Source organism: Salvia hispanica, chromosome 3 (genome assembly GCF_029641045.1).
Source record: "Salvia hispanica isolate PSC_SH4W2 chromosome 3, Shi_PSC_v1, whole genome shotgun sequence".
Classification (NCBI taxonomy): Eukaryota; Viridiplantae; Streptophyta; class Magnoliopsida; order Lamiales; family Lamiaceae; genus Salvia; species Salvia hispanica.
In genome coordinates, this window is record NC_142694.1 from 56,319,965 (window position 1) to 56,344,111 (window position 24,147).

Sequence of the window (24,147 nt, forward strand, 5' to 3'; positions counted from 1 at the left end):
TTATTTGGGTTAAATTGTTGCATAATGAACTGGCTCAGTTATCATTTGTGACTTCTACTATACTATACAACAAGGTTAAGGAGATTGAATTGTTCATAACTGCTGAATAGTATGTCATTTATATAATTACATTAGCATTTTGTAAGGATTTTGACACCTAATCCATAGTGAGCAAGAACAAACATCTAGGTACGGAACCGTATCAGTGTCATTTTTTACCTTTTACAAAAAAAATTGATTGGAAAACAACTAAATCAAGCGCATGAGAATGATTTGATTTCTTTGTTGAATAGTGCAGCAAACCTGGGCAGCTGTGATCTCATTTCCGAACAGGTAAAGCAAACTAGCCCTTACTCGTTTTGGAAAGATTTAAGAGCTGAAGTTCAACTACATTCTGGGAGCATGATTCATTCAAAAAATCACTTCTAGTGCCCAACAAGACAAAGAAGATAGTACAATTTATTCATGTGTAGATTTCCTTGCAGGCCAATATGACAAGGGGAGGTGATAAATAGATTACATTGTTATAAACAGAACAGGGAACTCATCATCACATGCTGTAGAGTTAAATTACAGTTTTTCTCAAGGAACAAGAGCTGAAATAACCGGAAGCTTTTAGCTGTTATCCTGAGTTGCTTGGAGGCTTTTCTTTTGGATGCTTGGAGCCGTAATGATCAACAAGCTGATTCTGATTTGCTAACTGGGCCTACAATTTCGAACCATGGTTAAGGAAAACTGTCAATGGTTTGTCAGAATCAGATACAGCAGCTTGTGAAGTAAAATTATCACGACTAGAGAAACACCTAACGAAAGGTCTCATACTGCCATTTTACACAACCTGGGAGATTAAGTTTAGAGTACAAGTAATTATTGCAAAGCCAACTGAAAAATTCCTACAAAAAATAAAGTAATTTCTTCAAAATAAACAGCTTAAAGCACATTGAACTATTCCAGGTATGTTTCATAGTGAGTTCTTTGTTTCTATATTAAGATAAGCAGTGCATTAATGTTGTAGGATATGCACAACACAAGATATAGCGTATTAAGAATAAAGGCCACCACTAATTCAATTACAGTACTGCTGAAACATCCACTTGCAAGAGATTAAAGATCTGCTCAACACAAGACATGCTTTTAGCATCTTACAGGTTCCCCTTTTACCTCTTTCTCAATCAAATCCTTGAGATAAGTTGAAAACGCATATCTAGAGGATTCCTAAGTGTATGACATTGAAGTAAAAGGCAGTAAAAAAGTTGGTTGAGAATCTTGAGATAGAAGTTGTAGAGGTTCTTGTAGCTGTAGGGGATACAGATAATTAGAACTTAATTTGCATATAAAAAACTATACTCATGTAAAAAAGACTAAGAAAATGCTGTCTTAGAAGATATGAATAGGAAAGGCAATCATATCATAATAAGGAATGTAGGATGCCTACACCATTTATTCCTTCATCATGCTTATATAAGGATGGGAAATAATACAGAAGTGCAAAGTCAGCCAGAAAGGCAGGGTCACAAATTTGATGATCGTAATGGAACTACAAGAGCAATATCTTTCGAGGGGCATTCCTAAATGTGAAAGGGCACTATCAGTGAATTTCTCCGAAACAGGGAACCAGATACTGAGAAAGTAGAACGGGGCTGCGACTTGAATTTTGCAATTTATGTAGTAGCCCTAACAATTCCAACCTAGTAATCCAAGACCTTTCCAAAAAAGGGAGCTGCAAATGAATAACTAATAGCATAACTAATTCAGGATCATCCAAGATCAGGCATCAACTCCTTCAACAGATGCAGTGTTAGTCTGTTAGGATATCTTGTGGTACTGATTCCAAATCACTAATACGATACTATCAAACAGCACCTCATCCTATCTGAAGCTAGACACACTGGTACATAAACAAGAACTTGGTTATCCATATCACCAGCTCCAGACCACAATTCACCCACATTTGCCCTAACTTAGATCCAACACATTCATGTAGTACAACATAGTCCAAATCATTGACAAAGTTATCAAACACAATCAATAACAAAAAAAGAAAAAGAAAAAAGGAATAAGAGAAATTGAGAAATCATATTTCAATCTTAATCTCGACACATAATAAAAAACCTAAATCAACCAAATACAATAGTAATTCGATGAATTAACTGAATCAAAACATACAAATAATACAAAAATCGGTGTGAGATGAAGAAATTACTCGACAAATGGGGCAAACGACTTGCAGGCCGTGGGCGCGGGCTTCGATCTGCGAGCCTTTGGACTTCTGGTTCTTCTCGGCATTCTTCTTCTGAGCTTCGAGCTTCTGTTTCCCTCTAGTCATCTCCTTTTCCCCTTATCTTTTGCCAAACACCTTCAGCGTTGTGTGCGTATAGCTTTGAATTATGATGATGGCTTTTCAATTTGGATTGCTGCCAGAGCAAACAAGGGAAAAAGCAAAAAACGCGTGTAGAGAAGAGGGGTCAATTTATCGGGCCGAGCCGGGCCGGGACAATCGGATTATAATTCATTGAAAATTTGTGTTTGTAGTGTAAAAATAAGAGAATTTCTGAATTTATTTCAGAGGGGTTGAAGTTGAGTTAATTAATTTAATAAAATGCATGTATTATGACTAATTCATGAAACAAATCCTACTTTTATTAGAATAATAATTAATAACTTTCATTTATTACGTATCCTTCCTATCTTTCAATATCAGGTATTGATTTCTCAATTAATGACGAGTAATTTAGTTATTAGTACATCTTTGAAAATTTCGCTATAGCTCCACTATTTTGTTTGAGTGTTTGAATAAATACATTTATCTCAAATTATTCAACTTTTAGTTGGCCAACTAAACTTTGGTCACTACATAGTGAGTGAGACGTAAAATCTAGCTGTAATGCTGCCGTCTTTGGAATATTTATGTGCCTGATTATTGTTGTAATATTCATAGCCAAGCGTGATAAAATGCGTTTTTTTCTGGCATGACACACAGAGAGAGAGCAACGGTGACCATATCACTAGGAAAATTAACAAATTGTTGTCGTTTTCATTTCAATCCAATGGCATTCGAATCATGCAAGGATAGATTGCATTTTGGACCAGAATGTTGGAACCAAAGAAGACACAACATGCTTCAGTCTGGTCACTACACTGTGACTAGGTTTTGGCAAACTATTTATTAGCCACTCATAATCAGATAATGCATCTTCTGATAATGGCTCCAACAGTTCACACTTGGACAGAATGTCAGCAGGCGGTACGCTACCTACCAGATTCGTTTCCAGCTTCGGCCTGCCCTTTTTACGCTCAACTGGCTGTTCGACTGGGGCTTTCAGAGAAACTGGTGATGCACCAGCTACAACCTCTTCTTTGAAAGGCAAGGCTCTCTCTGGCTGCAGACAGAACTCCACCCATTGCTGCACCAATGGTGACGCTCCCCTAATTCTTCCTCCGATTTGGTCTGTAGCAAGTCGTGAGGTACTTGGTATCGCCTGCAACACCAAATTATGAGGACTGAAAAATATTGAAATGATGGAGGCAGGATTCCGAGATGTACCCAAAAATCTGCCCACAAGCTTGCACCGGACTTGGGAACCATCACTGAAACATTTGACATAGTTTTGGCAACAGGAAGTACGTCACTGCTCCATCCAACAGCTACCCACACATCTCCTGCTCTGAAGGCTTTAAGATAATGCTGACTATCAAATAGACGAACCTGTATAAAGCCATTTGTGCACATTGGTATATTGCGACTCTAGACTACTAATTAAGAAAGGAATGTCCATAACCTCCACGGAAAAACTGTGTTAACCTATGTCATTTCTGCTACTAACTGCATTCTTTTCATCGTTGCAGAAAGCTATCAAGAGAACTACATCTATCTTGATACCTTATTCTTAGATATCTATCCTTTATCTTACCTGTTTCACAAGCAGATTAAGTTGCTGCAGCACGGCATTCTTCCCACCAACTACTTGAGAATCAATATTAGTAGTATTATATGACGATCCCATATACTTCAACACTGCTCCAATTATTTCCCTAGGTGAATCAACCATTGAAATCTTGCCAGCTAGTTCCGGACGCCAGAGATCTGACCAATCCTGGATGTAGATTAAATAAAAGGCAGGAAATTTTTTAAAAATTATTGTAGCATTATTGATTAAATTTTTGAATGTACAAGTGCAGGTCATATGAGATAAGCACAAACTAAGACCAAACCTCAAGAAACAAATATTCAGGGTTGACAAGCAATCACCTTTACTGGAGCTAATTTATGCCTTTTAAATTCTTTGTTATTATAAGCTATCACGATGCTGCCCCAACGATATGGCACAGCCCATATCTTGCCTTGAGAATCCAAAACCCCGTCAGCACTCCTGCGTAAATATACCTGAGATTATTTCAATTCTGATGTCCATACTTTTCCAAGGGTACCAGAATAATTAAAGAGCAATGATAACATAATGCTTCAATCAACCATGCGCACTTGCTTAAACACATACATTCAAGTTCAGATGATCACTAGCTTTAGAATTGACAAATTTCCTTCCAGGTCAGCAATAATGGTTCGCTTTAATTCTCACTTTTTACACTTTATTTTCTCCTTTAATAACACAGCACAAAAGAAAAGGTAGACTGCATTTTTACCTTCCATTTGTCACTTAAATCTTGAAACCAGTCTTGTTCTTCTATTCCTTTCATAGGCTCAATCAACCCCTTTCCAATGGAAAAATTTAACCAGGAATCACCAAGTGTAACAAGATCAGCCGACACAGCAGATTTAGGACTGATTTTTCCTTTGGACATTGGATTAGAGAGTTCATGAAATATGTCCCCAACACTTCGGCGGAACTCTGTGCGGAACTGGACCCTCTTCCCTTGGGATTTCAAAAACTCCTGCATGTCATAGCAAGATGCACACCCCCAGATAAAAAATCTAAATTTTTTACTTCACTTCTCAACCTAACTTACTAACAGGCTGTTTATATCACCAATCGCCTCAAAATATCAGCTATATCACTAAGCTGTTTATCATTTTACAGGGAAAAAAGGAAAAGAAAGAAAGCTTAAAGTTTTATTTTCTTATTTCTCTATTTAAATTTCAGACCAATGTTATAACCATGCCATTAACAAGCATTCAAACACATTCTCTGAGAAGGGGCTTTGTGTTCAACCAAATTTGATGACTGGAAGATACAAAACTCACCCTAATCCAGACAGGAGGAATTGAACCTTCCAGAGCAACTATTCTCAAAGGTACAGTCAATGCGTATGATTTAGACTTCCAGCGTTCAAACGCAGCATTCATATCCTTATCTTCAAAATCCCCCGAACTCTCAACCTTGCCCACATTATCCTCATCTGTAAACGGAAAACAACATCAGAAAAAGCACAAGGCATAGAAAAGCCATGCAGAACATACATACATTGCATTTATTTCAAGGAAGAAAGCCCCAAAACAATGAGGCAATAATACGCCCTATTATATATCCAGTGAAATGCATCACTTTCATCATCCAAAAATCACCAAAAATCCACAATATTTTTCCAAAACTGCAGTAGCTAAGTTACAAGCAAGAGCAAAGTATAAAGAAGCGCATTTTCTCCCAAATCAGACCTCAAAGCAAAATTCAAATAACAAAACCGAAAATGTGAATACAATAATTGAAAACCTAATTGATTATACCGAGAATTTCGTGGGCGGTGGAGGAGGAGGGAGGAATGCGAGCTGCAGCTGGGTGAGGAAAGGCCCAAAGGCTGGTGATTCCGACGCCAATTAAGAAAACAGAGGAAATAGAGAGCTGCCGGAGAAAGTCTTCCGCCGGCGAGCATCCCTTGCCGCTAGACGCGGTGGAGAGCTTGACCAAGTGGTTTGTGGGTCGATTACTATTGCAGCGGATCCTGTGGCGGTGGGTCGGATTCGGGTCTGGATATGTCAGCCCATGAATAGAAGGCAGAGACAATACTGCCATTTTGAGAGAGACGAATTACAAAAATGGAAGAGAAACACTAATTTAAAGTAATAGTAGTAGTTGAATTAAGACTAAAGTCAAAATTGGTCCTAATCATGTCAGAATATCAATTTGGTCTAAAATATTCATTTTTTAAAAATCGGGTTCAAAATATTTGAAACTGTTAACGAAGTGATCCTAATAATTTGACATTGTTGTCGAAGTGGTCATTTTCCGTAAAAAACTAACGGTCAACGCCTAATTAATGGTTTTTTAACTTAATTACTCCCTCCGTCCCCTAAATTTTGTCACCATTTGATCCGGCACGGGTTTTAAGAAATGTAGTAGAAAGTGGGTTGAAAAAATTAGTGGCACGTGAGTCCTATTTTTATATATTAGTTTTAAAATAAAATGTGAGTGAGAATGAATTGACGGAATGTAGGGTCCACTACCAAAAATGATAAAAGTGAAAGGTGACAAATTTTTAGGGATGAACGGAAAAGGAAATAGGTGACAAATTTTCAGGGACAGAGGGAGTAATATACTAATGCATAATTAATTAAACATAAAATTAATAAAATGCTAAAAAATTCCAAAATCGACTATTTCTCCCTCTTTTTCCTTCTCTTCCAGCAATGGACGGCGACAACAATGGTGGACGATGACAATTTTGATCTCGGACAGCAGCAATGCGGAGAAACACACGATGACGACGATTTGTGGAAGAGCGAGCAGAGAGAGAAAGACGCGACGACGTTAAGCGCCGGAGAGAGGAAGAGAGAGATTCCGATTTAGGAAGAACGAAGGAGAGATGGAAGAGAAGGAAAAAGAGGGATAAATAGTCGATTTTGGAATTTCTTAGCATTTTATTAATTTTATGTTTAATTTTGTTTAATTAATTATGCATTACTATATTAATTAAGTTTAAAAAATCATTAATTAGGCGTTGACCGTTAGCTTTTGACGGAAAAAGACCACTTTGACAACGATGTCAAATGTTTAGGACCACTTCGATAACGATTACAAATATTTTGGACTCGATTTTTAAAAAGTGAATGTTTTGGACCAAATTGATATTCTGGTTATATGTTTAGGACCAATTTTAACGTTTACTCTTGAATTAACTAATTTTTCTCAAATACTATATATGTCTCACAATAATATACACTTCTTTATTAATAAGAACAAAGTTACTGAAAACTTTCTATTCGGTCGTGTTGGAAAAATTGCACACTTCCAAATTTTTGTGATTTTTAAGTTTACTTTCAAAATTAATGAGAAAATATACAAGAACTCGGCCACATTTATGGAATTTAAGATCAATAACAAATTATAGTTTTTGTTTGGTTAATAACCAATCAATTTGATTCCAAGATGTGTGTTTATGGTTTTTGTGATCAATATCGAATGAGTTTTTTTTTTTTGTTTTGTTTATAATCAATCATTTTGATTCCAAGATGTGTAGTGGTTGCTTTCTTCCTCAAATTGATTAAGATTTTCAGCAAAAGCAATCGAAATTGTACTACCAAATTGAATTGCCTTGAAATCACGGATCCATGATTCGAACTTTTTACATAAAGAGCTACTAACATATTAACTGTGTTTGCATTCCCAAATTTTTTTCTGTGTGTTTATGCATAGAACCCAATTTAGCTAATAAAAGTCACTTTTCTTGATAAATATGGAGTAACATATTTTTCATTACTAAAGGAGCTTACAACCACAACAATGAAACATATACAAATTAAAAGCACTTGATTTAGCTTCATAATATAACCACAGTAGTGTTTTATTGTGGCTTGGAGCAATCTGTAGGCAGAAAGCTGACTTGTCTCTTGACAAGATCATACCCAATTCGATAATTCATCTGATGCAGATTCCCAAAGATAGGCAAATCCTCATCATGCGAAGCGACGACATCATTGTGAAACAAACAATCCCTTTCTCCATCTCCATAAAAACGTTCTCTTGTGCCAAAACCACATCTGCATTCTTGAAATGTGCTGTGATTGCAGGTGAACTGAACCCATCCTCCTTTTTATAGCACAACCCGAAAATCTGTTGTGGATCCTCCATGCGTTCACCCATGACTGCACCCTTCAGGGCCGCCTCTACCTTGTTGTACATCTCCTCAGGGACGAACGATAGTGTCGTCCCTGAGTCGATGATGATGTTGCACTCGTTGGAGTCCAACGAGGGCAGCAACTCAGCGTTGGCGATCCTCTCTGTCCCAACGCTGAGTCCTTTCAATGTGAGGTAGTAGAATGTGTCTGGTGATTTCTTTACTAGTGGCGTGGAGACGACTTTAGGCCCAACCACGACGGCGCTGCTGCCGAAGCTGATCTTGCTGGTGGCGTTGGAGTCTTGCAATGTCAAGCAGTAAGAGAACTTGCCACCTATAGAGGTGTTTAGCTAGTTTATGATGGATACCGAGCCACCACCAAGGCCGACGATCCCGGACCCGGTGTTGATGAAAGTGCCACCGTTCTCGCGGCCACAGCCGAAGGCGAAGTTAGGGAAGGAGATGCCTTCGTCGATGGCTAAGGTTTCCGTTGCAAGCTCGACTGAGCTGACTGAACCGTCTCCGTAAGAGACTAGGTGTCCGCAGTTGTTTTTGTTGCACGGTACCGGTATTGTTTCGTATGTGGGGCATTGTTGGAACCCGCACGGGACCGGCTGGTAGGACGATGACTGAGATGGATCGACTCATCGAAGAGTGGGAGAGTTTGGTTGTAGCACAGTAGGCACGGTTTGCATTGGGTCCATGTTAGGTCGCTTCCCGTGTCGGCGATGGCTAGCTGCTCGACCGGGGGCGTCCCGCTTTTTATCTTCATCAGGTACTCATAGCCCGAAGGGCTGATCGGAGCGACTATGCACTCTGTGCATGATGTTGAATGCACGGCCATCAATGAGGATTTTCTTGAAAAGGAGCGGTTGACCGCGTCATGGAGGGGTCGTACGAAGGCGAATGGCGTGAGTCGTGGTGGAAGAAGTCGAGGGTGATGCTGCCAGAGGATATAACAGAGTATGTCAAGCAGAGGGAATAAAGCAAAAGAGAGCAAAGAAATGTAGACATGGACTTGATGTAAGAAGGCATGTTTTTTTGTGTTGTGCATGTGCAATTGAAAGATTTTGTGATGATGGAATTGCAAGAGTGAATAACACTAGTATTAATAGGAAATTATTTGGTTGAAATGTGCATATATTTTTCTGAAAATTAAAATAATTATTATTGCAATGAGTTCATTAGTTCGTTGCATGAAGAAATGAAATGCATGGTTAATTATGGAAAATCTTTCAAATTTTGAATGAATTAACGAAAAAATATGACCGAAGTATGATTTTGTTCCTTATTTGGATGCAAAGAACAATTAGTGAGGTTAGTACTAACTATACATGCAAACTGAGCTTCGAATGCAATTACGGTAATTTTGAAAGAGAAATTTGGTGTTATTAATTTCCTTCACGTTACGTACACATAAATAATGTAATTTGCCATTTTTTGTAGAGCGGCGATTAGTTATCACTGAATTATTAGATTATATTTTCATTCAAGATTATGCTAATTGATAGCGGGGTAAAAATATTCAGGATTGGGATCAGGTATTCAAATTCCAGGTGCATGGATTCATGGAGAGTTTCTTTATCTAATTATTAATTAAGTAGTTACCCGTTTTAATTTATTAATAAAAGAATTCAAACGTCACACTGCCCATATGTTCATATTATACGATGAAATTTTACATTTAAACTCATATTTTTACTAAACAAATTTGTGAATTGTCATATGACAATCCCGTATACTTCAACACTGCTCCAACAATTTCCCAAGGTGAATCAACCATTGAAAATCTTGCCAGCTAGTTCAGGACGCCACAGATCTGACCAACCCTCTGGAATGCACCACTAAAAATAATAAAAATAAAATGAGATATTTATTGGTGATTGTTCAAATAAGAAAATATGGGACATTTATAGGACCGTATAATATTTTAAAATTTGAGCAAATTCAGGTAACATTCTATGAAATAAGTGGGGAGTATAAAATACTCTATCATTTCACAAAAAATAGTCTAATTTGTAGACGACACGGGTTTAAATAAGAAAATATGAGATATTTAATGGGGACCGGGAAAATAGTACAAAGTGCGGAGTATTAAATACTCCATCCGTCCACAAAAAATAGTCCCATTTGTGGACGACAGAGATTTCAATGAGAAATTGGTAAAGTAACAGAGAGGAGGAGAAAAAGTGGAAAAAGTACGAGAGATCGGAAACTTTCCATTTTTAGAAATGAGAATAATTTTTGTGGTTATCCCAAAATGGCAAAATGAAACTGTTTTTTCGAGACGGGGTATCATATTAAGATTATTATTGTACAACAAGTCATTCTCCAAATTCGACATATCTACTAATAGTATTTTATCTTATTAGGTACATATGTAATTTGTTCCCTAAAAATAAGAATTTGAGGAAAACACAAGTTTTTATTCGAAATTATAAAGTAAAATAGAATAGAAGAAAAAGTTATTGATTATTGTAAGTGGAAAATGAAGCACATCTATTTAAAACTTATCAAAATGGAAGTGGACAAATTTTGTATGGAAAAGTACTATTGGTACAAAGGGAGTATTATTCAATGTCAAATTCAAGAACTAGAACATCGAACCGAGGTCGTTTCATTTATAATTCTTCAGACTATATATTGAATTTTTTCTTTTCGGGCCGGGTTAAGAAAATTGAACATTTTCAAAAATTTATGATTTTTAAATCCATCCCCAAAATGAGTAAAATAAATACTACTCCAAAATTCGTCCAAAAATTTATGATATTTAAGATCAATATCAAATGATTTTTGTTTGGTTTATTATCAAAATTTGATTCCAAAATGTGTAGTGTTTGTAGTTGCTTACCCAAATCGATGTAGATCTGTCTAAAGTTACATGGTAAATTGGTTACACTCTTCCTCAAATTGATTAACATTTTCAGCAGAAGCAACCGAAAATATCGAGGTTGTTTCATTATATATACCAACTTGGATTGCCTAGGGTCCAAGATTGAAACTTTTGACATAAAGAGTTACTTATCATATTAACTTCATTTCCATTCCAAACTGAAATTCTTTGTATTTATATATAGAGCCTAATAAGGCTAATGAAAGTCACTTTTGTTAGAAGAAATATAACACATTTTCTTCATTATTAAAGGAGATTACATGACTTAATATTTCATTGTGGGTTGGAGCAATCTGTAGGCAGAAAGTTGAGTTGTTCCTCGACAAGATCAAACCCAATCTGATAATTCATCTGATGCAAATTCCCAAAGATACACACATCCCCTTCTGAAGGTACCAGCGTCAAACAAACAATCCCTTCCTCCACCTCCAAAAAAACACCCTCTTCTGCCAAAACCACACTTGCATTCTTGAAATGAGCTGTGACAGGCGGTGAACTGAACCCATCCTCCTTCTTATAGCACATCCGGAACGGGTCTCCTGGAGCCTCCACGCGCTCGCCCTCGACCGCACCCTCGAGCATCGCCTCCACCCTGTTGTATATCTCATCAGGGAGGATCGACAGTGTCGTCCCTGAGTCAATGATGATGTTGCCCTCGTTGGTCTCCAACGAGGGCAGCAACTCAGGCTCAGCGTTGGCGATCCTGTCTAGCCCAACGCTGAGCCCTTCCAATGTGAGGTAGTAGAATGTGTCTTCTGGTGGTGATTTCTTTACTAGTGGCGTGGAGACGACTCCGGGCCCGGCCACGACGGCGCTGCTGCCGAAGCTGATCTTGCTGGTGGCGTTGGAGTCTTGCAATGGCAAGCAGTAAGAGAATTTCCCGCCTACGGAGTCGTTTAGCTGGTTTACGATGGAGATCGATCCGCCGCCGAGGCCGACGATCCCGGACCCGTCGCTGAAAGAGCCGACGTTGTTGAAGCCGCAGCCGAAGGAGAAGTTGGGGAAGGAGACGTCTCCGTCGAAGGTTAGGATTTCCGTTGCAAGCTCGCCGACGCTGTATGAGCCGTCGCCGTATAAGACGTGGTATTGGCAGGCGTCGCCGCACGACGGTGATGATCCGGACTCGGTGCATTGGGGGGAATCGCACGGGACCGGGCGGTAAGACGAGGACTGGGATGGGTCGAAGAGTGGGAGGGATTGGTTGAAGCACTCTGTGCATGGTTTGCATTGGGTCCATGTTAGGTCGCTTCCCGTGTCGGCGATGGCTACCTGCTCGGCCGGGGGAGTCCCGATTTTGATCTTCATCAGGTACTCGTAGTCCGAAGGGATGATCGGAGCGGTTATGGACTCTCCGGATGATTTTGAACGCAAGGCCGTCAGCAAGGATTTTCTTGACAAGGAGCGGTCGACCGCTTGTCTTAGGCGTTGGAAACGGGTGATGGAGGGGTCGTAAGAAGGCGAGTGGCGCGAGTCACGGTGGATGAAATCGAAGGTGAGGTCGCCAGTGGATTCAACTGAGTATGTCAAGCAGAGGGAATAAAGCAGAATAGAGCAAAGAAATGTAGACATGTATTTGTGGTAAGAAGGCATATTTTTATGTCTTGTGTAAGTGCAATTGAAAGAATTTGTGATGATGGAATTGCTAGAACGATTAACATTATTTATAGGAAAATATTTGGTTGAAATATTCATATATTTTTCTGAAAAATAATTATTATTGCAATGAATTCATTAGTTCGTTGCATGAAGAAATGAAATGCATGGCTATTATGGAAAATCTTCCAAATTTTGAATGAATTATTGAAAAAATATGGAGAAAGTATGTTGTTGTTCCTTATTTGGGTTAGTGAGGTACTGAGGTTAGTATAATAGTATACATGCTAACTGAGCTTCGAATGCAATTACGTTAATAAGTTTGAATGAGAAATTTGTCGTTATTGCCTTCATGTTACGTACACTCATAAATATTCAGGACCAGTGGGGGGCCAACTTTTCAAATTCCAGGTGTATTCATGGAGAGTTTATTAATCTAATTAAATAATTACTGTCCCATTTTAAAAATGAACTGAAAACCCCACATTGCTCAGATGATCATATTATACAACTTTATTTTAATTAAATTTAAATTCACATTTTTAATATTTAAATTTGTGAATTGTTATGCGGTTATGCCATATGGTAAACTCTTTTTCTTTTCGATTGCCAGCGATTCAGTGAATTAATAAGACAGATATCAAATATGAACATATAAATTTTTTTAATAACACAAATTTGTTTAGATTTCCTCCAAAAATCATAAAGTTTGTATTGGTGTTTCAAGTGGTAGTAATTTAGTACCTGGATGCTATAACGTGATAATTCAATTTGTATGATTAATGTCATAATTAAATTTATGTGTATAATACGAAATATATCCCTCTGCCCACGAATATTAATCTCATTTTTCCATTTTTGGATATCCACAAAAAATAGTCTCATTTCTACAAATGAAAAATTTATCTCTCGTACTTTATCCATTTCTTCTCCTCTTTTTAGACTATACAATACTTTTTCTCCATTTCTCTCTTACTTTACCTATTTGTTGTCCTTCTATTTTTACTTTATCAAATTTTCATTAAAATCTGTGACTATTTTTGTTGGATGAAGTATAAATTATATTATAAGTAAAATTACTTTTAAACATTTGAAAAAGATTGAGTTGGGGTTTTTGGGCATGTGACAGATATGACAAAGAAAACAACATAGGTTTCTCTCTTTTCTTTTTAATTGTGAGAAAATTAAGTAAAACACTTTCAAAACCCAAATAAGGACATCTAGAAATTGATAAATAACATTGGACAAGAGCTATGACGTTCTTGTGGAATTGGCAAAAAGCTTACATTTTAGTCCAAGCTGATAACAACTTTGTATCATCACGATAAAGGAAATCAGTTATTATGTAGAATGGGATGTAAGAGAACAATTAATCATATGATCATATTTCGAATACTACACAGTTATAGCAGAAAATTATTTATCCAAACGTATTTTCATTTCCACATAAAAGCAACAAATTAGTGAAATTAAGTCATACACAGTCGATCAACAATTGAAGAAGGGCCAGCTTGTCAAAAATCTGTAATTCCAATTCTTATAATATTACATAGAAAGAGCTTGTATAGATAAGTAGGGTTGCATGATTTGTTATTCTAATATTTTAAATATCATAGAGAATATATTCAACTGGACCCTCAACAATTCTTAACATTCCCTCGTCCCATAAAAATAAGACGCTTTCCTTTTTCGTCCCTCCCATAAAAATATCTCATTTTCATAAAGTTCTCACGAACTCATTACTTATGCATATTAATTTATTTGCAACTTATACCAATATAATAAAACCCACCATTAAATACTAATAATAATATAGGTCCTAATATCCACTAATATTATTTTAACTACTCTTCTCCTCATCTCTTTTGTTTTACTAATTATACATTAATTTTCGTGTCGTTCCAAATATCCTTATTATTTTTGGGATGGAGGGAATATTACTATCAATGGTATTCTTTTCAAGTAAACTAATAGTCTCAGCTCAGTTTGTTTAAACGTTGTCCAGAACTCATTTGCCGCCGCCCTTTCTTAATATTGTATCCAATGATTTTTGCTTTTCTCTTTTTTGTTTTTCAGTTTATGTTCTATTTCTTCATTTTTACATTTTCTATTTTAATACAAAATATGCCTATAGAACATTCTATTTTTTTCTATTTTATTCAATGTTATTACTTTTTTTTTGTTTTATATGCTCTATTTATTGAAAAATATTCTTTTATAGTATTATTTGGTACAATATTTTATCTTATAAATTATATTATGTGAACGAATTATATATTCTACTTGACTTATGTAGTGAAAATTATGCCTCTTTTTTCAGTTTTATATTTCTATTTCTATTTTTTGCATCTTACATCCACAGCACACTATATGTTGTCCAACAAAACAACTTAAGCACATAGTAATAAGCAATTACACAAAAGAGCAGAGTACGATTTAAAATAAGAGGCCTACTGTAAACCAATTTCCCCTGCCTCATCTGAATAACAATGTTAACCATATTTGGCGAGCACACGGAACGCATAGGCCCAACGACCCTCATTCTGCATACCAACAAAAGAGTCAAGTTGCTCCACCTTCTCAAGTATGATTTCTCCGACATCAAACTTTTGATCATGAGTCAACCCGGGTAAACGGCCTAAGAGCCCTGCTTAGATAGAACTCGTATCCAATACGGAGGGAGAGGCATTCGAGCCTAGCATCACCAAAGTGTGATATCTATTGTAGAATAGACGTATATGACTGCTATATAAACTATATAGCCCAATTAGGCTAATAAAAGTCACTTTTCTTGATTAAAAAAATACCCATTTTTTCATTACTAAAGGAGCTTTCAGGACATGCACAATAATATTCTAGCCTGAACATTACAAAACCACAGCCATGAAACAAATAAATACAAATTAAAACCCAAAAAAAATCTCTTGATTTAGAATGATAAACCATAGTAATCATTTCATTGTTGCTTGGAGCAATCTGTAGGCAGAAAGTTGACTTGTCTCTTTTGAAGATCATACCCAACCCGATAATTCATCTGATGCAAATTCCCAAAAATAGCCAAACCCTCCGACGGAAACAGCGTCAAACAAACAATCCCTTTCTCTGTCTCCACAAAAATGCTGTCTTGCGCCAAAACCACATCTGCATTCTTGAAATGTACTGTGATTGCCGGTGAACTGAACCCTCTCACATTTTTATAGCACAACCCGAAAATCTGTTGTGGATCCTCCACGCGCTCACCCTTGACTGCATTCTTGAGCGTTGCCTCCACCCAGTTGTACATCTCCTCAGAGACGAACGACAGTGTCGTCCCTGAGTCAATGATGATGTTGCCCTCGCTGGACTCGGACTCCAACGAGGGCAGCAACTCAGCATTGGCCATCTTCTCAGTCCCAACGCTGAGTCCTTCCAATGTGAGGTAGTAGAATGTGTCTGGTGATTTCTTTACTAGTGGCGTGGAGACGACTTTAGGCCCAACCACGACGGCGCTGCGGCCGAAGCTGATCTTGCTGGTGGCGTTGGAGTCTTGCGATGTCAAGCAGTAAGAGAACTTCCCGCCTATGGATTTTTTCAGCTGGTTTATGAGGGAAATCGAGCCGCCGCCAAGGCCGATGATCCCGGACCCGGTGATTTCTTTACTAGTTTCGCTGAATGTGCCGCCGTTCTCGCTGCCGCAGCCGAAGGCGAAGTTACGGAAGGAGACGCCTCCGTCGAAGGTTAGGGTTTCCGTTGCAAGCTTGCCGAAGCTGTATGAATTGTCTCCGTAAAAGACCTTGTATTGGCAGGTGTTTTTGCGGCCGCATGACGGTGATGATCCGGAGGCGGTGCATTGGTGGGACCGGCACGAGACCGGCCGGTAAGACGATGAGTGTGATGGATCGAAGAGTGGGAGAGTTTGGTTGTAGCACTGTTTGCACGGTTTGCATTGGGTCCATGTTAGGTCGCTTCCCGTGTCGGCGATGGCTAGCAGCTCGACGGGGGGCTTCCCGATTTTTATCTTCATCAGGTACTCGTAGCCGGAGAGGCTGATCGGAGCGACTATGGCCTCTCCCGATGAGCTGAATGCAAGGCCGTCAACGAGGATTTTCTTGACAAGGAGCGGTCGACCGCGTGTCTGAGGCGTTGGAAACGCGTGGTGGAGGGGTCATACGAAGGCGAATGGCGCGAGTCGCGGTGGAAGAAGTCGAAGGTGAGGTCGTCGTTGTTGCCGGAGAGTTCAGCTGAGTATGTCAATTTCGAGCAGAGAGAATAAAACAGGAGAGAGGAAAGAAATGTAGACATGGACTTGAGGTATGAAGGCATGTTTTTTGTGTTGTGTAAGCGCAATTGAAAGAGTTTGTGATGATGGAATTGCAAGAATGATTAACCCTATTTATACGAAAATATTTGGTTGAAATTTGTATATATTTTTTTGAAAAATTCTGTAATTATTATTGTAATGAATTGCATTAAGAATTGAAAGGCATGGTTAATTAGGGAAAATCTTTCAAATTTTGAATGAATTATTCAGAAAAAGTATATGACCGAAGTATGATTTTGTTCCTTATTTGGGTGCAAAGGAACAATTTAGGGTAGTTAGTGTACAGTCAATCTGGGCTTCGAATGCGATTACGTTAATTTTGAAAGATAAATTTGCCGTTATTGCCTCACGTTACGTACACTCATAAATAATGTAATTAGTCGTATTTTGTAAAAGGCAATTAATTGATTCACTGAATTATTAGATTTTCATTCAAGATTATGCGAATTAGTAGAGCGGTCAAAATATTTAGGATTGGGACCAAGTTTTCAAATTCCCGTTGGATTCATGGAGAGTTTCTTTAAATAAAGAATTCAAACACCACATTACTCAGATCATATTATACGACTTAATTTTGAATTTAAACTCAACTTAATTTTGAATTTAAACTCATATTTTTATTTATATTTTTTCGGTAATTACCAATAGTATCTACCGGCGGGCTCAGTAATTATCCCTGCGCTGATTTCGGCACCCCACTGGGAGGGACAGCTGGCACCCAAAGACAAGGATTGATCCCTTGGCCATTTGGCATGCCACTCGACCACACTCCTTGAGTTAAAAACTTATTTTTATTAATCAAATTTGTGAATTGTTATGCCATATGTGGTAAACTCTTTTACTTTTCGAATGCCGACGATTCAGTTAATTAAGAGGGCATTGGGTTTAGGGGTGGCACGGTACGGTATACCGCACCGAGAATGTCATACCGCATACTGTACCGCAAATTGCGGTATGAGAAAATGTCATACCTATACTTTATCGAATTTTTCGGTATACAGCATTGCGGTATACCGAAAATTCGGTATGATTATTTCCGATACCGTTACCATACCGTCTATGCAGTATACCGTACTTTTACGTTATACCGAAATAAGATATGACATACCGAATACGGTATACCAAAATAAGGTATGACATATCGTTATACCTGTGTTTCATACCAAAAAAATTCTATTATAGCCAAATATTTAAAATAAAATTTCACCAATTTAAATAATGTCCAAAAGATTAAAACTACACCACAATCAAATCTATACAATGGACTTGATTTGCATCTCTGCGTGAGTGTGTTTGGGGTTGGGGGCGACTGAACTAAAATATGGAAGTAGGGTTAGGAATTTTAACATATTAACTATTTTTTATATAAATTTTAAATACAACATATATTTTGAATTTTTGACAAATATCGTAAATGCGGTATATTGCGGTATACCGCGATATAGGAAAATCTATATCTTTACCGTACCGAAATCTATCGGTAAGGTATCATACCGTACCGCAACTTGCGGTATATCGCAAAATTCGGTATTTGCAGTATATTTTCGGTATGATAAGTGCGGTATTTCGGTATATTTAGCCAGCCCTAGTTGGGTTTGAAAAACCGTATGCCGAATTAAATATATAGTGCGTTTGGTTCATGAGATAACTCAATCCTAGAAGAATAATCATAGGATAATTAGTCTTAGCTAACTCATATGACTAAAATAATCTCACAACTACTCAATCTTAGATTATATCTTGATATTATTTAATCTAAGAAACCAAACATCACCTGGTATACAAATATCTAAGATGAATTCAAATACCCAAAAATGAGATATGTCGGGCTCATGTGGATTACCAACACATAAATTTGGTTAGATTTCCTCCAAAAGTCATAAAATTTGTATTGGTGTTTGTATTGAATTGTGTATAGGCATGGTTTATAGTTTAGGATGGAGAAGTTGTAGAGAGAAGAGTATGATTGATAATTCCTTGATTATTTTTTTCAATAATATGACACCCTTATATAGGGCATTACAAAGCTTCTGCTCCAAGTATTCTTGGCCACCAAGCTAATGTTTTCTTAGCCTCCAAGCTAATGCATTTCTTATCCTCCAAGCTAATACTCCCTCCGTCTCATTAGAAATGAAATGTTTTCCTTTTTAGTTTGTCCCATTAAAAATGAAACGTTTCCTAAAATAGAAATATCTCTATCTCTACTTTTTCATCTCTCTTATTTTACTCTCTCTTCATTAACTCACAAAACAACACTACATAAAAACTCGTGCCGATTCTCAAATGTTGCATATTTAATGGGACGGAGGGAGTACATTTCTTTGATCTAATATCTTTTTCTTTTTATAACACTCCCCCTCAAGTTGAGTAGTGGGATCTCCGAAACTCAACTTGCCAAACACGTTTGTGAGGCTTCTTGAATTGACTGCTTTGGTGAGGATATCGGCTAGCTGATCCTCTGACCGGACGAATGGTAGCTCCACAACTCCACTTTCTAGCTTTTCTTTGATGAAGTGTCTGTCAACTTCGACATGCTTTGTTCTATCATGCTGCACTGGATTCTCAGAGATGCAGACTGTCGCCTTGTTATCACAATATAGTTGACTCTTGTCTTGAGTGAGCCATATTTCACTCATCAGCGTCCTTAGCCATAGGATTTCCATCATTCCACTTCTTATCCCTCTGAACTCAGCTTCTGCACTTGATAGTGCCACTACCTTTTGTTTCTTACTCCTCCAAGTCACCAGATTACCTTCAACGAATGTGAAGTACCCAACCGTTGATTTTCGATCAACTGGATTACTTGCCCAATCAGCGTCAGTGAACCCATATACTCCTCGATTTTCGTTCTTTCTGAACATTATTCCATGCCCAGCTATTCCCTTCAGATACCTCACAATCCTCAATGTAGCTTCATAATGGTCTCTTTGTGGTCGATGCATAAACTGACTCACTATTGCCACGACATAAGCGATATCAGGCATAGTGTGGGAGAGGTAGATGAGCTTCCCCACTAGTCGCTGGTCACGGTATTGACCTTGATTTTATAATTCTGCCTCTTCAGAGATCTGCAACCCATGATTCACTAGGATTGGTGTCTATCAGATCCGTTTCAACCAAAATATCCAAGGTATATTTCTTTTGTCTCAAAAAGATTCCTCCCTCAGAACGCTGCACTTCTATCCCCAAAAAATATTTGAGGTTTCCCAAGTCTTTCATCTCGAACTCCTGAAACAAGCTTCCTTTCAACCTCTCTATTTCCTCCGTATCGTCTCCTGTGATGATCATATCATGTGATCAGGCATGTGATTTTGTTGTCCCTCCTTTTCAAGAACATGGTATGATCCGAATTGCTCTGCTTGAAACCATACTTGCTCATGGCTTCTTTGAATCTCCCAAACCAGACTCTTGGTGACTGCTTTAGTCCATAGAGAGTCTTCTTCAGCCGACATCCTTCTCCCCCCTTAAATCCCTCAGATAACCCTAGGGGTGCTTCCATGTAAACTTCTCGTTTCAGTTCCCCATGTAGGGATGCGTTCGTCACGTCAAATTGGTGGAGTGGCCAGTTCCTATTTGTAGCAACTGAGAGTAAGACTCGAATGGTGTTCATCTTTGCTACAGGGGAGAACGTCTCATTGTAGTCAACTCCGTAGGTTTGTGTATATCCTTTTGCAACCAGTCGTGCCTTGTATCTTTCTATCGACCCGTCTGGTCACCGTTTGATAGTGAACACCCACTTGCACCCAACTGCCTTCTTCCCATCGGGTATTTTGCACTTTTCCCAGGTGCCGTTTCTTTCTAGAGCTTCCATCTCCTTCAACATTGCCTCGCGCCAGTGTTTGTGTCTCCAAGCTTCTTCAACTATACAAGCAATCTCCTCTTCCTCATATAGCATGGCCTCAAATGCGTGAGCCATTTCTGAAAGGTGGCCTTTGGCCAAGTTCACCACGGTACTAAGATTTCCTGCCGATGATCTCTGGGCTATGTCTCTTTGGTGGGACTCCTCTTTTTGGCCTTGGTGGCAATTTATATCCTCCAACTCCCTCACCCACCTGTTCCTCCAGTAAACCACAATTTCAGCTTCATTTTGCGACTTGGTGTCGGGCTCGATATCTGTCTCAGGGCCAGTCTCACCAAATATAGGATCATCATCACCAATGCTAGTATTGATATGCTTAGGAGAGTTATCGGGAGTACTTAAAGCAGATACCAGTAGGTGAACTTCTTGGATGGGGACACTGATTGGCGATGGCTGTATTTCTGGTCCTTGTTCTGGTGATGTCAGTGCTGCTAGAGGGCTTGATGTTGGCAACCGGCTTAGTGGGTCACTTTTACTCTCCCCCTGACTACTAAGGTGGTGGAAAAAAATACTCTATTTCGAGAAAATCACAGTTCAGGGTGGTGAACATGAGATTGGACTTAGGATCAAAGCAGCGATACCCCTTTTGAGAATGTCCATACCCCACGAAGACACATTTTATGGCACAAGGTGAGAGTTTGGTTCGCTCATGTTTTGCTATATGGACAAAAACTGAGCATCCGAATACTCGAGGATTAAGGGTCAAGGGTTGTGGAACTTGGGCTAATTTTGAGAGGACCTCTAGTGGTGTTTGGAGGTTTAGGGTGATGGAGGGTAACCGATTTGCCAGATAGACGGATGCAGCAATAGCTTCAGGCCAGAAATGCCTAGGGTTGTTGGATTCAATAAGCATGGCTCGAGCCTTTTCTAGGAGAATATGGTTTTTTCTTTCAGACACACCATTTTGCTCTGGGGTATATGGGCAAGTAGTTTGGTGGACCAGTCCCTTAACATGGCAGAAAGTTTTCAATTTTGAGTTGACGAATTCCCCCATTGTCAGATCGAAGGATTTTTATATTTTTCTGGAATTGGGTTTGAACAAGGGCGTGAAAGTGGGTAAAATGTTCAAAAACTTCGTTCTTGTGTTTCATAAAGTAGACCCAAGTCATACGAGTACAATCATCTATAAAGAGAAGGAAATATTTGAACCCTTGTCCCCCTATCACTGGAGAGGGACCCCACACATCAGAATGAACAAGAGAAAACAAGGAATCAACACAGGTGTTATTGGATTGATAAGAATGTCTATGGCTTTTGGCCAACACACAAGTTTCACAACTCAAATCTTGACTAAATTTAGGAAAAAGAATTTTTAGATAACCCGTAGACGGATGTCCTAAACGGCGATGCCAGAGCCAGGCTTCTCTATCAGCATTCCCTTGAGTTAGCAAAGCAGTTCCTTGTTCCGCTATCTCGTCCACATAATACAGCCCATCCCTCTCAGTGCCACGTCCAATAATTCCCCCTGTCCTGATATCCTGCAGTAGACAAAAATTTGGTTGCATTAGGAGAGTACAATTTAATTCTTTTGTCACATGACTAATTGATAACAGTTTATGCGACATGGAGGGAACATATAAGCAGTTAGATAAAGTCAGAGCAGATGAAATTCTGACAGTTCCTGCTCCCTCCACAGGGGTAAACTCTCCACTGGCCGTTTGAATGTGACTTTTCGGGGCCCTATGCATATAAGATCTATCAGAAATATCATAAGTAATAGTATCAGTGGCTCCGCAGTAAAAAAAATCCAACTAACATTTTTACTTCCACCAAATTCTGCACCTCCACCTCCATTTCCCCCATGTTCTCCGAATTCTCACCGCCTCTTCTTCTAGCGATTGATGCCACTCCGACCACCGTCCCTTCTGTTCCCGGGTTGCTGCTTCGGTTGTTAGCAGCCTCTTGGTTGCTCCCAATGGTAGTGATGGGCGCTCCTTCTCCTCCGGCTATAGCTGCAGCCGCACGACCCCCTCTGAACGGCCCCGACGAAGAATGGTTCTTAGCTTTCTTCTCCTGCCACCACTCCGGGTATCCATGGAGTTCGAAGCATGTCTCGCGTGTGTGTTTTTTCTTTCCACAGTGAGAGCCACTAGCTTCGATTTGTCCTCCTCTAATCGTCTGCTCCAATTTCCACCATTTCCACCACAGCTACATTGAGTGGGGTTCCGGTGCGCTGTCGGATTCGGCCATGGCTGAGTCACAGCTAGCCCAGCGCCGATTCCTTGAGTGCTGATGGAATCTGCCGACTACAGGACATTAGATCTGGCATCTTCTCGCCGGAGGATGGAGTATGCGACATCCACGGAGGGAAGTGGTTCGGTTCTGAGGATCTCCTTTTTGATGCCTTCGTATTTGCTGCTTAGGGCTACCAAAAATTGAAATAATCTGTCTTCTTGTTTCTCAGTATTGTTAATCTCTATATCCTCTGCATACTTCATTGGATTTGGGTGTCTCCGAGAAGTAACTGGCAGAGGAAGCGTGCGTCGAGTTATCATAATTTAATAATTATTAATCGAACAAATAAATCACATTATAATCAGATCTAATTAGCAGATTATTTAGACAAAATCTATTCGCGTAATTCTCTCATGTATCATGCTCATAACTTGAATTAATCATGTTTTAAGAATATTGAAACCTAAAACATGCTTTTCTATGGAGCAGAAATAATACCTAATTAATTCTCCAAACAATTGATGATGGCTAGCAGCTTCTCCACGTGACGCTTTGAATACTAAACCATGGATCTTCTCTCTGGTTCCCGAACTGTACTCCAATATCAGTGTGGGTTGATCTCACCTGAATACTAGGACTTAAATAAAGAAGACAGAAATTCTACTCCACGGAGGAGAAGAAAAAAATCGCCCAACTCCAATAGGGGTGGGTGGGTGAGGGGGGGGGGGGACGAAAATCTTGAGAAAAGTAATAATGAGTTATGTTATTTTTCTGTCTCCTTTATTCTCCTATTTATATTAAGTTCCTTTTGGGCCCAGACCCAGATCTATGGAAGGTTTTGGGTATGGACTCATCCAATTTACTTTTTACTAATTAAATTGAACCCACAATTTAGTATAAGCTTTAATTGGAATATTACGAGCAGCCACTACAGAAGTAATATTGAACTCTCCCCATCCAAATCCGTAATTATAAGTAATCCGGGTTTCCGTTTTTAACTTTCATTTCCCGCGCTTAAGATAAAAATGTGCATTAATTAATTAATGTCTGCTATGGACTTAATTAATCAATATCTTATTAATTCCAAGAGTGGACTTAGCAAAAAATACTTAATTATTATTCATAGAGCGATAAAACTCCAACTGGCCAGTTTTCTGAATAATAAAACCTTGTTCGAGCTCCTCTTGAGGACATTATCAAACAAGACTCACCTCGCGCACGTTTCATAATCCTAGCACCACTAAATATTAATCACCACTACCCAATATATCAGGATTATTGGGTTACGAAAAATCCGCACATTTGATAAGTCAAAGTAAT

At 38.7% G+C, this 24,147-nt stretch overlaps 1 protein-coding gene, 1 long non-coding RNA gene and 3 pseudogenes across 2 annotated transcripts; all 5 read right to left on the reverse strand.

Moving 5' to 3' along the window:
• Positions 1–406: 406 nt before the first annotated feature.
• Positions 407–2,606, reverse strand: LOC125211411 (uncharacterized). The gene is made up of 2 exons (XR_007174518.2): positions 2,204–2,606; positions 407–706 (listed from the first exon to the last, which is right to left on the reverse strand). It is a non-coding gene; the product is annotated as an uncharacterized LOC125211411 (long non-coding RNA).
• Positions 2,607–2,983: 377 nt separating this feature from the next.
• LOC125211726 (putrescine-binding periplasmic protein-like protein) lies at positions 2,984–5,978 on the reverse strand. Its single transcript, XM_048111633.2, has 7 exons — positions 5,681–5,978; positions 5,201–5,355; positions 4,642–4,890; positions 4,250–4,384; positions 3,912–4,094; positions 3,545–3,706; positions 2,984–3,479 (listed from the first exon to the last, which is right to left on the reverse strand). The coding sequence occupies exons 1-7, from the start codon at positions 5,964–5,966 to the stop codon at positions 3,060–3,062; spliced, it is 1,590 nt and encodes a 529-aa protein (XP_047967590.1). The 5' UTR covers positions 5,967–5,978; the 3' UTR covers positions 2,984–3,059.
• A 1,647-nt stretch (positions 5,979–7,625) lies between these two features.
• Positions 7,626–9,042, reverse strand: LOC125210419 (aspartic proteinase CDR1 pseudogene; annotated as a pseudogene).
• Positions 9,043–11,045: 2,003 nt separating this feature from the next.
• On the reverse strand, positions 11,046–12,522 carry LOC125209026 (aspartic proteinase CDR1 pseudogene; annotated as a pseudogene).
• A 2,927-nt stretch (positions 12,523–15,449) lies between these two features.
• LOC125210420 (aspartic proteinase CDR1 pseudogene) lies at positions 15,450–16,795 on the reverse strand (annotated as a pseudogene).
• Between the last annotated feature and the right edge of the window lie 7,352 nt (positions 16,796–24,147).